This window comes from Xiphophorus hellerii, chromosome 1, assembly GCF_003331165.1.
Source record: "Xiphophorus hellerii strain 12219 chromosome 1, Xiphophorus_hellerii-4.1, whole genome shotgun sequence".
Taxonomy (NCBI): domain Eukaryota; kingdom Metazoa; phylum Chordata; class Actinopteri; order Cyprinodontiformes; family Poeciliidae; genus Xiphophorus; species Xiphophorus hellerii.
The window spans coordinates 23,259,207-23,273,892 of record NC_045672.1 but is presented as its reverse complement, the minus strand read 5'-3'; the positions used below and the strand labels follow the sequence as shown (position 1 = coordinate 23,273,892).

General features: G+C 41.0%; 1 protein-coding gene across 2 annotated transcripts; it reads left to right on the top strand.

The window, feature by feature from the left end:
• Positions 1–458: 458 nt before the first annotated feature.
• Positions 459–13,444, top strand: aaas (achalasia, adrenocortical insufficiency, alacrimia). 2 transcript variants are annotated; one of them, XM_032574605.1, is made up of 17 exons: positions 460–594; positions 758–889; positions 1,007–1,134; positions 2,750–2,805; positions 2,878–2,969; positions 3,045–3,091; positions 3,206–3,304; positions 4,960–5,103; positions 6,013–6,133; positions 6,226–6,350; positions 10,018–10,078; positions 10,150–10,242; positions 10,390–10,481; positions 11,782–11,849; positions 11,934–12,015; positions 12,101–12,185; positions 13,053–13,444. In XM_032574605.1, exons 2-17 carry the CDS (start codon positions 782–784, stop codon positions 13,206–13,208), a joined length of 1,557 nt encoding a protein of 518 aa, XP_032430496.1. In that variant the 5' UTR covers positions 460–594; positions 758–781; the 3' UTR covers positions 13,209–13,444. The 2 variants fall into 2 exon arrangements, with proteins under 2 accessions (XP_032430576.1, XP_032430496.1); XM_032574685.1 differs by having other exon boundaries at positions 459–889; positions 10,150–10,240; positions 10,388–10,481.
• The last annotated feature ends 1,242 nt before the right edge of the window (positions 13,445–14,686 follow it).

Below are 14,686 nucleotides of genomic sequence, written 5' to 3'. Positions count from 1 at the left end.
ATGTAAAATATAACATGTTTTAACATGTTATATTTTATATAGTATTATATAGTACATTAAAAATCAAAATCCTTTCATTGCAACTTGATATTTTGGCAGCATTTTGCTTACAGTTGAACTGTTATTGCTCATTACTTCAAATTCAATTTAAAAATCAATAAAACATCAACCAGTGTCATTTCTGGACACTCACACAGAGCTTTCTATTCTGATTTTTTGTGGTAGCGCACACAGTATAATTTTTGACGCTATTTTGTTTGTTTAAACTCTCTGTTCTGATGTTTAAGCTGGGTGCTGAATACAGTGATCTCATCGTTTCATTCATCAAATCTCTCCCAACAGTTATTTGTTTCTCTTGTTTTGTGAAAGTTTGTCTGCAATACCACATTGTGTCCAGAGGGGGGTAGCATGCCGCGGTTTATTTTGCTTTTGTGTCATTTAGAAAACCTGCGCGCTTTTTTTCCCTTTAGAGTTGCCGTAGCTCAACACGGCGGGATCAACTGAATGGATAACAACTTAGCATGTGCCACCAAACTGTCTTTAAGATCCACTAACTAATATTTAACTAGACGGTTGGGAGGCTGACAGCACAAAGTAACTTTACAGCTCATTACCTATTATTTTTTAAAACGTGCATTGTTAAATTAAGTGTTAATTTGGGAACTTATTTAGCTAGCTAGCTGAGCGTGTCAGCTGTAAAATACTAAGTCTGTCTCTCTCTGTGTTTGGTGGTCCACGGTGTTTCTCCGGGGCCTAGAAGCAAGATTTGACCGCGGTGAAGATGTGCTCTCTGGCTCTGTTTCCCCCTCCACTGCCCCCCGGACAAACCACTATGTGCGAATCCAACAACGAGCTTCTTTCTGTAGCCAACAACTCCGAGGCGAGACAGGTCCGATTGATTTTGGTTATCATTGCAGTTGTATCCACCAACAACAACGATGGTGGATGGCCATTCATCCACCATCCATAGCCATTCAGATAGATCACGGTGCATGTTTTCGTGCAGGACTCCAGTCCGCTGAGTCTCCATTTCCCCAGAGAGTCCCTGAAGCTTCACAGCCGCACAGAAAGCAGCAGCAAAGCAGCTTTTCTGGACCACTCGGAAACTCTGTGGATGAGGAGCGCTGCTGCTTGGTAGGAAACTAAAGACATGTTATTTTATCCGCCATATATGTGATATAACAGCTCGATGTGTGCAATCTCTGGAGGATTTAGATCCTTAGCCTGACTGATAGTCCCTAAACACTCCCAAAATGTCAAAATTCAGCATTTTCCTTGAAAAAAAGAAGTCAGAAGAATAAAACTGAGAGGATTTTCTGTAATAGTTAAGCTTTCCAGGTATTTCCTGAAGTCTCTGCTCTCTTTAGGTATGCATGAGAACAGGCTACATTCCCCTGAAGAAAAAAAAATGTTTTGATTTAAAGTCTTTACTTTTTCTTTTCTTCAACCTCATTTTTAAACATCTCACTCAAACTAAAAAAGATAAACGTTGCATTTTCTTTTTGCTGCCTCAGCAACTGTCTCAAATGAACAGGATTACTTGCTTCTATCCATCTATCTGAATGTAAAGCTTGTATAAATTTAGTTCACAACACACAGTTGTATTTCAAGCCTTTTTTTTCTTATTGCAATTTTGCTACTTATGACTTGCAGATGCTTAAAACCAAAACTCAGTGACTATTACAGACCAATAAAAAATATATTTTGTTAAGGCTTGTGAAAGTATGTTAATTTCAATGCCCTCAATACTTGGTTGGTTTTCCTTTTTAATGAATTACTGCATGGATGTGGTTCTGCTGAGGTGTAATAGACGTCTAAGTTGCTTTGATAGCTGCATTCAGGTCATCTGCGTTGTTGAATCTGATGTCTCTTAACAAGCATCAATTCTCTATGTATTTTTATATCCGGAGAGTTAACTGATTAATCAAACACAACAACACCAGCCACTGAATCAACTTTTGGATTTTTCTTCATTGTGAGGTGGTGTTAAGTCCTGCTGGAAAATGAAATCAGCATCTCCATAAAGTTTGTCAGTAGAAGAAAGCATGAACTGCTCTAAAATTTACCCAAGATGTGAACTGTCCTTGGTTTGACTCCCAGATTGGAAAACTTGCATAATTTCTTTACTTTATCTTCTTTTTCAAATAAGAAGACATAAAAACTAGGCTTAATTTACCTGATAAGAGATTAAAGCTATTAGTTATGCTAAAGGTATTATCACATGTTTTTTTTAAACCTTTTTGAGGCAAAATCATCTCGGCATGTTTTAATAGTATGAAGTTCTACTTTAAGCACAAGTGCTTTACTCATTGACTCCTCATCTTCTTCAGGATTCTGTAAATGCAAATTTTATGAAATATCTTTCTGGTCTAAAAATATTTGTTATGCACAAAATTCACAGTTAAATGTGTTTTTAGCATTTTCTGACATTTTACATTAAGTTTTTCTTCTTAAAAATATTGAGAACTTGCAGATCTTTTACCCTCTTTCAAAGCTGACATTACCATTTGAGCTCATGCTGTCAGTAAAAGCTCCAAAAGAGCCATAAATGGCTGAAAAGGGCTCAAACTTCCATTAAATCTCGACAGCTAAATGAAAGGATACAGCTGCGTCTCATAGTCATGCAAATCAGCTTGACGTGCTAGGCAACTTTTAGCACATTTCCTACCTCTGATGCAGCAGCTGATGTCAGTGTTTTACAGCCTTTATTGGACTGTCAAAGATCGCTAATTAGTTCTGTGTGTTCCAGGCGGGACGGTGGGTTCACTGGGCTGCTCAATGAAATTACAACCTCACATGCAGAAGGTAAGGAAAGTGCCAACATCTCATGTGTTTCATTAAGTCCTGTTGCAAGGCGCCAACTCTCCTCTTTAACAGTGCCAAAGTGGCTGTCGGTGACGTCTGGATGTATCCTGGCATTGCTCCGATGGGTCTCCTCCTTTCACGGCTCCCTGTATCCTCACGTCACGGTAAGCTGCCTCTGTTGGCTCATTTGAAATACAAAGCATGTGGAATGATGCTGAAGTTTTTTAATTTTATTTTAGCTGAGCAGTGAGGACATGATCGCTGAGTTTTCTCAGGTGCTAAATTGGTAAGAGGGGTTTTTATGTTCTATTCTTTTATATTTTTGAAGGATAACAATATGAAACTGTAATCTTTCTGCTTTGTTGTATTTATTGAAGTCGTTCCGTTTCTGTGTTGCCAGGTCTGATTGTGTGGTGCGAGCCTTCGCCTGGCATCCACACACTGATAAGTTTGCTGTCGCTTTGTTGGACGACTCCATCAAGATCTACAACCCCAAAAGGTACCAGAACTACGGACTCAGCGGTGCCAAAACGGCACCAAAAGATCCAGCCAGTCAGATTTCTAAGCAGCACAGTTTTAGTTTTAAAACCTTTAAAACTGATTTCGGCTCTTATTACCAAAACAGCATACATACTGTATATGATTTTCATGCAGGCATTTTATATTAAAGGGCAACTTTTCAGGTTTTCACTGCTTTCAATAAACAGATTGAAACAGTTTGTCATTGGTGGGAGATATATTATAAAACTGACATTCACGACAAAAGTAAAAATCAGATGTTTGCTTCGTGGCAGTTCCTTACCAGAACAAAACGCTCATCACTTAAAAACAATTTAATAACAAGTAATATTATTGTTTATAAAACATAAGCTCTTTTGATGTATTGCTTATCTGATTAGGCACAAGAACTTTACAATTGGTAAATTTTGCAGAAGTAACAATCAGGTGTTTACTTCGTGGCAGTTTGTTGCCAGGAAACGCGCTCATCTCTTATCAACAGATTAACAAGAAATATTGTTATTGTTCAAAAAACATAAGATTTCTTCTGCGCTTTTGAAATACTACTTATACTTCTTTTAACAAGAATTGTGCAGTTGGTGAATTTTGCAGAAAAGTGAAGATGTATTCTTTAGTATATCTCAAAAATGATAGACACCCCTAACACCCCTAGCAGTCATTTCACTAGCCTGTACTGTGATGCTCATTGGACATGAAAACTCTGTGGAAAATGGAGAACTTTCACTTAATGTGCAAATATACATGTTAACATAAACATTAAGCACAACATTTAATGACTTGCATTGCAAATGTGTAGCTACACTCTATTAAATAGAATTCCTTTCACAAAAACTATTTATTTATTGCAATCTAAAATAAAATTTTCTTGTGCCACTTGATAAAATTAGGAATATCCTTTAAATTCAGCTTTTTATGATGCCATATACGATTCTCCTTAACTTTTGCAGAGTATTTTTAACGGTACAAATAAAAAACAATGCAAGTATCTCTCACTACCAGCCTTCTCACATTTTTCGCACCTTTTCTACAGTAGCACTGCAAATAATATTTCTAGGGCACAGCTAAGTGTTGGTGTTGAAAAATGAAAACAACAGATATCAGGACAATTTAAAAGAAACAGCGGAACAGAATACAGAGGTGTCATTTATATTCACCTCTGTATTCCTATGTGCCATTTACCCTAACACACACAGCAACATGTAGAAACATATATTTGTACTAGCTGTGAGAAGAATGGTGTTTCACACCACAAATAACCAAATGCAAGTACAAAAAACAAAAAAGACAAAAAAAAGCAACATGTTTTTTTTAAATATAGATTTTAAATGTTTGAAGGAATTAAAATGTTCAATAAAACGTACAGATACTATAAATGGTGAAAAAGGGGAAGTTGATCAAATTTGTGATCAATCATGACACACAGGCCTCTAATAATCTTAAGTTTTACTTGCTTCACAAATGTTGTTTTCCTCAGATGGAGTTATTACATTTTCAAATGCTCTTCCTGTGTACAGGGTTCAGCATTTGTCTAAATGACTGACTATGAAGTGACCTTTCCAGTTGGCATATGTTTATACTGAAGGTTATGCCTTGTCACACTTCTGTCATTAAAAAAAATGAACAAATCTTCCTCAGTGCCATCACTCCCACACTGAAGCATCGTCTGCAGAGGAATGTTGCAGCCGTGCAGTGGAAGCCTCTGTGTGCGTCTGCGCTGGCTGTGGCGTGTCAGAACTGCTTGCTGGTGTGGAACGTCGACCCCTGCTCTCTGTCTACCAGGTACGTCACACCAAGAACATCTAGACCTGCAGTAGAATCCACACAGTTATTATTAATTCAACTGAAATATTTTAGTAAAGCTTTGATGTCGAGCGGTTTTGTAAATGCTTCTCCATGAAGCGTTTGGTTTTTCCATGTGGGCAGCTGCAGCTTTAATCTGAACTCAAAGGTGTTAATTTTTGAGCAAGATTTTTTTTTGTTAGTCAGTAACCTCTCACTCCATGTGGATGAGAAATTTGCTTCACTGTTGATCCTGGATGTTCCAACAGGACTGTGATCCCAAATGCACATAAAAGTTTGTTCTGGGCTGGGTTAAGGAGGGAAAGCTATGCTTCCAGAATGGCCTTTCCAATAAACCAGCTTCAGTGCTGTTGAGAAAATATGACGTTTCTTAAAATCCTGGTCCGTTAAAAGATACTGACCAGTGTAAGTAGAGTCTGCCAGGAAGAGTGTTCAAATATTCAGCAAGAATTATATCAGAAGCTCAAAAGGTTTCTGTGGCTTCCCAAGGAAGGTTTTGCCAAATGTTGGTACGATTGTATTTGTGTGGCAGAAAAAAGATATTCACATGTTCACACACGACATTAAAATACACAACCTTTAAATAAATCGAAACTTTTACTGTTTTATGTCAAGAGTATTGAAATTATTTCTATTTCCAAAAAATCAGCATAATAGAAAACTTTTTTTTTGAGAATTTTTGTTAATTTCTTTAACTTCAAAGATTTGCACAGATTATAATGCAAATGATGACGTTCTGACAGGTTAGTTTAAAGAATTTGAGTTAGCCAGAGGGAATTTTATGGGTGTTTTTAAAGGAAACATCGCAGACATAATGCTTATTAGATGATATCAATACTTACTTTCCTAATTTAAGTTTTTGACACAACTGTTCCTCCCTCTTTGCAGGCCTTCTTCTAGCTGTGCTCAGGTTCTGTCCCACCCTGGTCACTCCCCGGTCACGTCCATTGCCTGGTCTCCGAGCGGATCTCTCCTCGTGTCTGCCTCCCCGCTGGACACCTCCATGATGGTCCGAGGCAGCTGCTTCTCCTTTAATCCTCGCTCTGACTGTGCTGCTTCCTGTTTCCACAGCTGTTCCTTTGATATGGATGCATGTTTCAGGTTTGGGATGTCGCTGCAGAGGGCTGTGTACCTCTGCAACGTGTCGGAGGAGGCGGCGTCACCTTCCTGTCCTGGTCCCCAGACGGCAGCCACATCCTGGCATCCACACCGTCGGCCTTGTTCAGGTTGGAAAAACAACAAATACAATAAACCTTCTCTGTTCTAGACTGGCTGAAACACATTTTAAATAAAGTGTAGATATTAATCTCTTTGGTCAAATATATTCTCCTCCATCTTATGAGAGTCAGCAGTCGGAAAGCAGCTTAGTCAGATAGTGGCACTTAAAAGTGCACACACATAAAAAAGTGATATGACTATATTATATGGTACATATCTTACATAATGCAACTGAAAAACATATTGTGTTTTGTTGTTGGGCCTTTTTACTTTATTTCAGAATTTACTTTTCTTAAACTTGACATGTCAGCATTTCTTCAAGCTCGTACTAAGTCATAGAAATTGTGTTAACAATAATTTTAAGCTTTAAAATTATTGAATTCACTCAGAATATCCATATTAAATTTGAATATTTGTTAGTGTTTTACATTGACTTTTAATGCTGTTTTATTTAATTGTTTCAGTTGTGCTACGGAGAAAACCCATTTCGGCCGCTTGTATCCGCGATCTCGTTCTTTCGGTCATGACCCAAAGCTCATGACCATAGATGAGGGTGGGAACGTAGATCGACCGGTAAATCGAGAGCTTCGCTTTTTGGCTCAGCTCTCTCTTCACCACGACGGACCGGTACAGCGCCCGCTTGACAGCAGACGCTGCGCCAATCCGCCTGTCGATCTCCCGCTCCCTTCTTCCCCCATTCGTGAACAAGATCCCGAGATACTTAAACTCCTCCACTTGGGGCAGGACACCCCCCCTGACCCGGAGAAGGCACTCTACCCTTTTCCGGCTCAAGACCATGGCCTCGGATTTGGAGGCACTGATCCCCATCCCGGCCGCTTCACACTCGGCTGCGAACCGCTCCAGCGAGAGCTGCAGATCACGATCTGATGAAGCCAAAAGGACCACATCGTCTGCGAAAAGCAGAGATGAGATCCTAAGGCCACCAAATCGGATCCCCTCAACACCTTGGCTGCGCCTAGAAATTCTGTCCATGAAAGTGATGAACAGAATCGGTGACAAAGGGCAGCCCTGGCGGAGTCCAACTCTCACCGGAAACGAGCCCGACTTACTGCCGGCAATGCGGACCAGACTCTGACACCGGTCATACAGGGACCTGACAGCCCGTATCAAAGGGCCCGGTACCCCATACTCCCGGAGAACCCCCCACAGGGCTCCCCGAGGGACACGGTCGAACGCCTTCTCCAAGTCCACAAAACACATGTAGACTGGTTGGGCGAACTCCCATGCACCCTCCAGGACCCTGCCGAGGGTGTAGAGCTGGTCCAGTGTTCCACGACCAGGACGAAAACCACACTGCTCTTCCTGAATCCGAGGTTCGACTATCCGACGGACCCTCCTCTCCAGGACCCCTGAATAGACCTTGCCAGGGAGGCTTAAGAGTGTGACCCCTCTATAATTGGAGCACACCCTCCGGTCCCCCTTTTTGAACAGGGGGACCACCACCCCAGTCTGCCAATCCAGGGGAACTGCCCCCGATGTCCATGCGACATTGCAGAGTCGCGTCAACCAACACAACCCTACAACATCCAGAGCCTTAAGGAACTCCGGGCGGATCTCATCCACCCCCGGGGCCTTGCCACCGAGGAGCTTTTTAACCACCTCGGCGACCTCGCCCCCAGAGATTGGAGAGCCCAACCCAGAGTCCCCAGGCTCCGCTTCCTCAGTGGAAGGCATGTTGGTGGGATTGAGGAGGTCTTCGAAGTACTCTGCCCACCGGCCCACAACGTCCCGAGTAGAGGTCAGCAGCACACCATCCCCACTATAAACAGTGTTGGTGCTGCACCGCTTCCCCCCCCTGAGACGCCGGATGGTGGACCAGAATCGCCTCGAAGCCGTACAGAAGTCTTTCTCCATGGCCTCTCCAAACTCCTCCCACGCCCGAGTTTTTGCCTCAGCAACCGCCCGAGCCGCATGCCGCTTCGCCCGCCGGTACCCATCAGCTGCTTCCGGAGTCCCACAGGCCAAAAAGGCCCGATAGGACTCCTTCTTCAGCCTGACGGCATCCCTCACCGAAGGTGTCCACCAGCGGGTTCGAGGGTTGCCGCCGCGACAGGCACCGACAACCTTGCGGCCACAGCTCCGATCGGCCGCCTCGACAATGGAGGCACGGAACACGGTCCACTCAGACTCCATGTCCCCCACCTCCCCCGGGACGTGTTCGAAGTTTTGCCGGAGATGGGAGTTAAAGCTCCGTCTCACAGGGGATTCCGCCAGACGTTCCCAGCAGACCCTCACAACACGTTTGGGCCTGCCAGGTCTGACCGGCTTTCGCCCCCACCACCGGAGCCAACTCACCACCAGGTAGTGGTCAGTGGACAGCTCCGCACCTCTCTTCACCCGAGTGTCCAAGACATACGGCCGCAGATCCGATGAAACGATGACAAAGTCGATCATCGAACTGCGGCCTAGGGTGTCCTGGTGCCAAGTGCACATATGGACACCCTTATGCTTGAACATGGTGTTCGTTATGGACAATCCATGGCGAGCACAGAAGTCCAGCAACAGAACACCGCTCGAGTTCAGGTCGGGCGGGCCATTCCTCCCAACCACGCCCCTCCAGGTCTCACTGTCATTGCCCACGTGAGCGTTGAAGTCCCCCAGCAGAACAAGGGAGTCCCCAGGAGGAGCACTCTCCAGTACCCCCTCTAAGGACTCCAAAAAGGGTGGGTAATCTGAACTGTCGTTCGGCCCGTAAGCACAAACGACAGTCAGAACCCGTCCCCCCACCCGTAGGCGGAGGGATGCTACCCTCTCGTTCACCGGGGTAAACCCCAACGTACAGGCGCCGAGATGGGGAGCGTAGGGTGGCTGGGCTCTCCCTTAGAGATAGGGTGAGAAGCTCAGTCATCCGGGAGGGACTCAGAGTAGAGCCGCTGCTCCTTCACATCGAGAGGAGCCAGTTGAGGTGGCTCGGGCATCTGGTCAGGATGCCTCCTGGACGCCTCCCTGGTGAGGCGTTCCGGGCACGTCCCACCGGGAGGAGGCCCCGGGGAAGACCCAGGACACGCTGGAGGGACTATGTCTCTCGGCTGGCCTGGGAACGCCTCGGGATTCCCCCGGAGGAGCTAGAAGAAGTGGCTGGGGAGAGGGAAGTCTGGGCCTCCCTTCTGAAGCTGCTACCCCCGCGACCCGACCTCGGATAAGCGGAAGAAGATGGATGGATGGATGGGTGCTACGTAGTCAAATATATTTTTAAAATTTAGACAACTCTTCTTCCAAAGAAAACATCAAATTCTTGCTTAAATCTTCAAGAATATGTCATGATCTGAGAAAACCTAGCCTAAACCTTTTGGCTGCAGGTCCAAAAGTTATGTTTGGCACAAAAGCAGCAGTTCACATCACAAAATGACCACACACAGTTAATCATGCCACAGTGAAACATGGTGGTGGCAGCATCATGCTATGGTTTAGCCAAGATGGTTTGAATTATTAACAGTTTGATTTACCAGTTGTTTTTGTGCTAAAAATCTGAAAAGGAAAGGGGATTTTATTTTATTCCATGCATGCAGATCAAATAAAGTGAAATTCAATAGAAAAGAAAAACATTTTGGAATGACCAAAGTCCAGAACTAAATTGGGACAGAAATTATGGTTTTGAGGTGGCGTTTGCATCTAAGATTTACTGTTAATTAGAAAATACATGTTTTTCTTCAGGGTTTGGGAGACCAGGATGTGGACCTGTGAGCGCTGGCCGTGTATAAAGGGGCGCTGCCAGGTAAAAGCTCACTCTGTATGAAATGGTTCATTCAGGGCAGAATGTCACATGTTTAACTTTTCACTCTTTAGTCTGGCTGTTGGAGTCCAGATGGGAGTCGGCTTCTCTTCACAGTTCAAGGAGAAATGGTCATCTACGCTCTGACCTTCTCTGGATCGCCAGGTTAGCCCTCCGTGTCTGCTCAACATAAACTAGACAGTGTTAATCTACTTCATAAAGGTAGCCTAGCAACTTCTGCATAAGTGAAAGTAAATTTGTTGTGGTATGGGATAAATGGCAACCAACAGATGATGTGTTTGTGTTTTGCAGTAGTCCCTCCGGGTTTGGTCAAAGGGCCACAGATAGCCGTTGTTGTTGCTGACCTATCAGAGACGACCTTTAACAGCCCAGATGGAGACATCATGTAAGAGAGCTTAATGCAAGCCAGATCTTTTACTGCGACATGTTTTTTTATTGTTGAACTAGTAGAAATTAGTCAATTCCTCATAGATTTTTTACAGAATATTAATCAAATGAGATCAAAATGTCACTTTCTGATCTGCAAGAAAATTGTAATGTGTGGCGGAAAGATGGATGGAGCTAAATACAGGGTGGACTCAGAATTTGATCATAATATTTGGTGGTACTATTATAATGACGAAGAAAGTTATAATAAAAAAACTATTTATTGTGTTTGCGTCTTTTTTAGAAAAACATTCCCATTTAAAATAGGCTTCTTCATGATGCTACTTCTTTAAAGAAGTGAGATTTATATTAGTACACACAGCAACTGCATTTAATTATAATTTTGAGTTTATTGTTATTCATTGATGCTCTCATTAAATAAGTAGTGGAGAAAATGGTAAAAATATAATTGGCGATAATACTGTCAGTTTTGTTTTTTATTTAAAATCATGCATTTAAATTTTTTGAGACAATGATCAACCAAAATTCTTGTCATTATAATAAAATTTGGTAACACTTTATTCGAAAGGGTGTAAAAGTGTCAACTTTTAATGCAAAGTCGACTCTTTTAGTGGGCTCTTAATGCAAATTTTAATAAAATTTTGAATTCAAAGTGTCATTCTTGGCCGAATAATACAAAGTTTACATTTTTATTGGAGTTTTAATTGCAACTTTTAGTGCAACTATGTATTAAAATTGTTATTATTTACCAAATGACACTTAATGACAACAATTGTAAACATTCATAAAGACTTCTTCATGTTCATAACAGGTGTCATGCTTATGAGAGTGTCATGCCAGTCTTATACACACCCCTTCAAATAAAGTGTTAAATCTTCACAATAATTGCCCATGCCTAATCCTAAAAGACTTCAAAATACTTGAATCTCAGGGAGGTTTATCCAACCACGACAAATCTATAGTAATAACATTAAACATAAACCCAGAGGTTCAATATTGTGGCATAAGACATGAAACAAAAACTCTTGAACCAAAAAACGTCACTCTCCAGATGAACTCAAAAAGATTTCCAGGTGTAATTGTTGGAAAAGATGGTTCACTGTATTTTGACTTGACTGAATTAAAATGCACACCAATGCTTTTCAGATTTTTATTTGTAAAAAAGAATAAATATACCATTTTCTTTTACTTCGTGTTGTTATTTGACACAATATGAATAAAATTAAAGCGACATGAAGACTTTTATAGACATAAAGTCATATATCATGTGATTGATCCTCCATCTTTGTTTTTTCCAGTGTTGGTGGAGAGATTCAGTCTCTGTCGTGGGATCCCAGGGGAGAGCGGCTCGCAGTTCTTCTTAAAGGTTCGATATTTCTTCAGTTTTCCCTCACGAAGCTCACAATTGGTTACATTCAGTGACTCATCTCAGCCTCATCCGTTTTGTCAGGCGATCCCGAAGCAGCGAACCGGCCTGCAATCATCGCTGTCTTCAAAACAAGAGCCAACCCTGTCTTTGAGCTTCTGCCTTGGTATGTTTATTGAGATATTAATGTTTTATTTTTTTCCTAAGTGATGATTTTTCTTGTACTAATAAGACTCTTTATTCTTACTAAGTGGGTTCGTTCAGGGAGAACTGGGTGCAGAACCGAGACTGCTGCAGTTTCACCCAAATTTCCAGCATGGGGCTCTGCTGACTGTGGTCAGTGATACAATACAAATTAATACTATTATTGAGTTTTTTGTTGTTAAAGTGCCAGTAGTTATTTTATATGTTGAGTACAGATAAACAATAATAAAGAATAGAAAAATGTTTTGATTTTACAAACCTTATTCTGTATTCTGTTGTCTATAAAACCATTAAGCTGTTCATCCATCCATCTGTTTTCTATCCATTGATTCATTTGTATATCATCTATCATTCATTCATCTGTTTTATCCATATTCACTGGTTTATCCATCTATCCATCCATTTATTCATTTGTCTGTTTTGATATCTATTGATTCATTTATCTGTTCCAATATCAAGCCATCAATTTTTTAAAATATCTGTCTGTCCATCTGTTTCTGTTCATTTGGTTTTCCATCAGTTGTTTCATTTATTCATCCATCCATTCTTCAGTCTGTTTTTCAGTCCATTTCATCTTCTATTAATCGTTTTGACGTCATTTCATTTATCCATCCTGTCTTTCTTAGTTTTTTTTCTCTCTTGTTTTGGTTTCATATTTAAAGTCAGACTTTTGTAGAAATATCTGCCTGATCCTTGGTATTTATACGTTAGGAATGGAAAGCTATGGATTTGTGACCAGGAAAAGGCCTGGTCCATTTACAGATCGGTTCTTCTCTTGGATAGTTTGAGCTTAATGAATCCTGACCTTGTCGTGGAATAACCGCAAGCTAATTTTTCAAAAACAAGAAGCTACAAACTGGATTGGTTTGAGTTAAACGATTTATTACCAGATGAAAAATATTTATCTGCACACCTCTCTCCCGCTTGCTCAATTTAATAAGTATGCTGGATCCTCCATATGCTCCAAAATAATGTTTCTGTTTCTTTCTTTTTTTTCAGTGTTGGTCGAGTGGAAAAATTACACACATCCCTTTCTACTTCCTGAGCTCCGACGTCTCCCAGGTTGGCCTCAGCGGGAGTCCGCCGCTGCCTCACCTACAGGAAAGACCTGCAGACTTTTCTAATCAGTCGCTCTTCACGGAGCTCATCTCCTGACACAACATCTACCAAAACCTCTCTTCGTCTTTACAGGTTGTTAATAAAATTGTGTAAAAACATCTTCGGCTTACTTTTGTGTCAAACATTTAAAGCAAATTAAGACATTTTGAAGTATTTGTTCAATTTAATTAAGTGCATTAGACTATAGAAAATAAAATTTGCTGTTTGTAACTATGATTTTCTTTATGAGCACACTTAAAAATGCTCAAATAAAATGTATTTATCGAAAGACATGATTCACAAAAACTTGTCAAATAAATTTATTGCATTCCAGGGACAAGTTGTTGGCCCAGAAAAGATGAACATTCAGCCACACTTCTGCACTCAAGCAATAATAATGAATGCAATTCTGAATATAAAAAAATCAGTTCTATTAAAAACTAACCCGTGAAAAATTAAATGTCATAACTCAGATCATCCAAGTATATTCAAAAAGTAATTGTGAAGGATGGCTGGTAGCAGTCAGTCTTGCTACTGATCTGAAGATGCCTCTGACTGAAGCCAGTCTTGGATGACACTATTATTAGCAGGCCCTGCTAATCCACCTCATTTGCTTTTGCTGCTCACCATAAATCTCTGTTTGGCTTTTCGGTTTGACTTTATTTCTGCTCATTATGGTTGAGGGAAGAGATGATTCAAACTTTCTCTTCTTTCTGCTCTTTGATTCTGCTCTGCAACCAAAAATCCTCCTTTTCATCTCTTGGATTGGGGTCACAGTTCAAGTATTTTTTGAGATGGTAATCAGCTGCCCCCAGATGTAAAAACACTACCTTGTTGCCATGGCTGCGGATCATAAAAACTATCCAAAAGTAGGAGCAAAAAAACTTTCCTGCTTCTGCAAGACCAGAGGGAGTAAATGTCCAAATATGCAATGCCTCAGTCAAAAAACTGACTTTTCAATGTTTTGTTTTTTTTTTACTTTTTAAATCTGGAGTGAATGTCACTCTACAAATTTGGATATTCATTCTGCACGATGTTAGAAAATGTTGCTATATTTGCAAGTAGTGTGATGACAATATCAGGTTTATACTGTATATCTCTGTTTTCTTCTTTAGTCTCTTTCTAATTTGTGCTTCTTACTCTGTAACCTCTAGCATTTTTGGCAATGTCATTATGTGTGTCTGATTTGAGCTTTTGCTGCCGTGAGACTGTTCTGATAACTAAAAATTGTATTAGCACAAAAAGTACAACTTCAGAACTCTGACAAATATATTAGCCAAAATAGCGCTCCAAACTGTCCTTTGCAACATAAATATTGTGATAACGATATTTTCACCGTATGTTGTCCAGCTCAAAACACACTGGAATGTGTTTTCAGTTCAGCTAGTTTGAGTATTAAACTACAGAACAGCTGTTCTTCAGTGAAAACTTGAGTCCTTGTTTCAGGGCCAGTTCTGTCTGGCCCTGAATCCTAACAATGATTACAGCACTTTGTTTCCTTCTTGTTAGATTCTTCAAGTAAACTTTACAGCCTC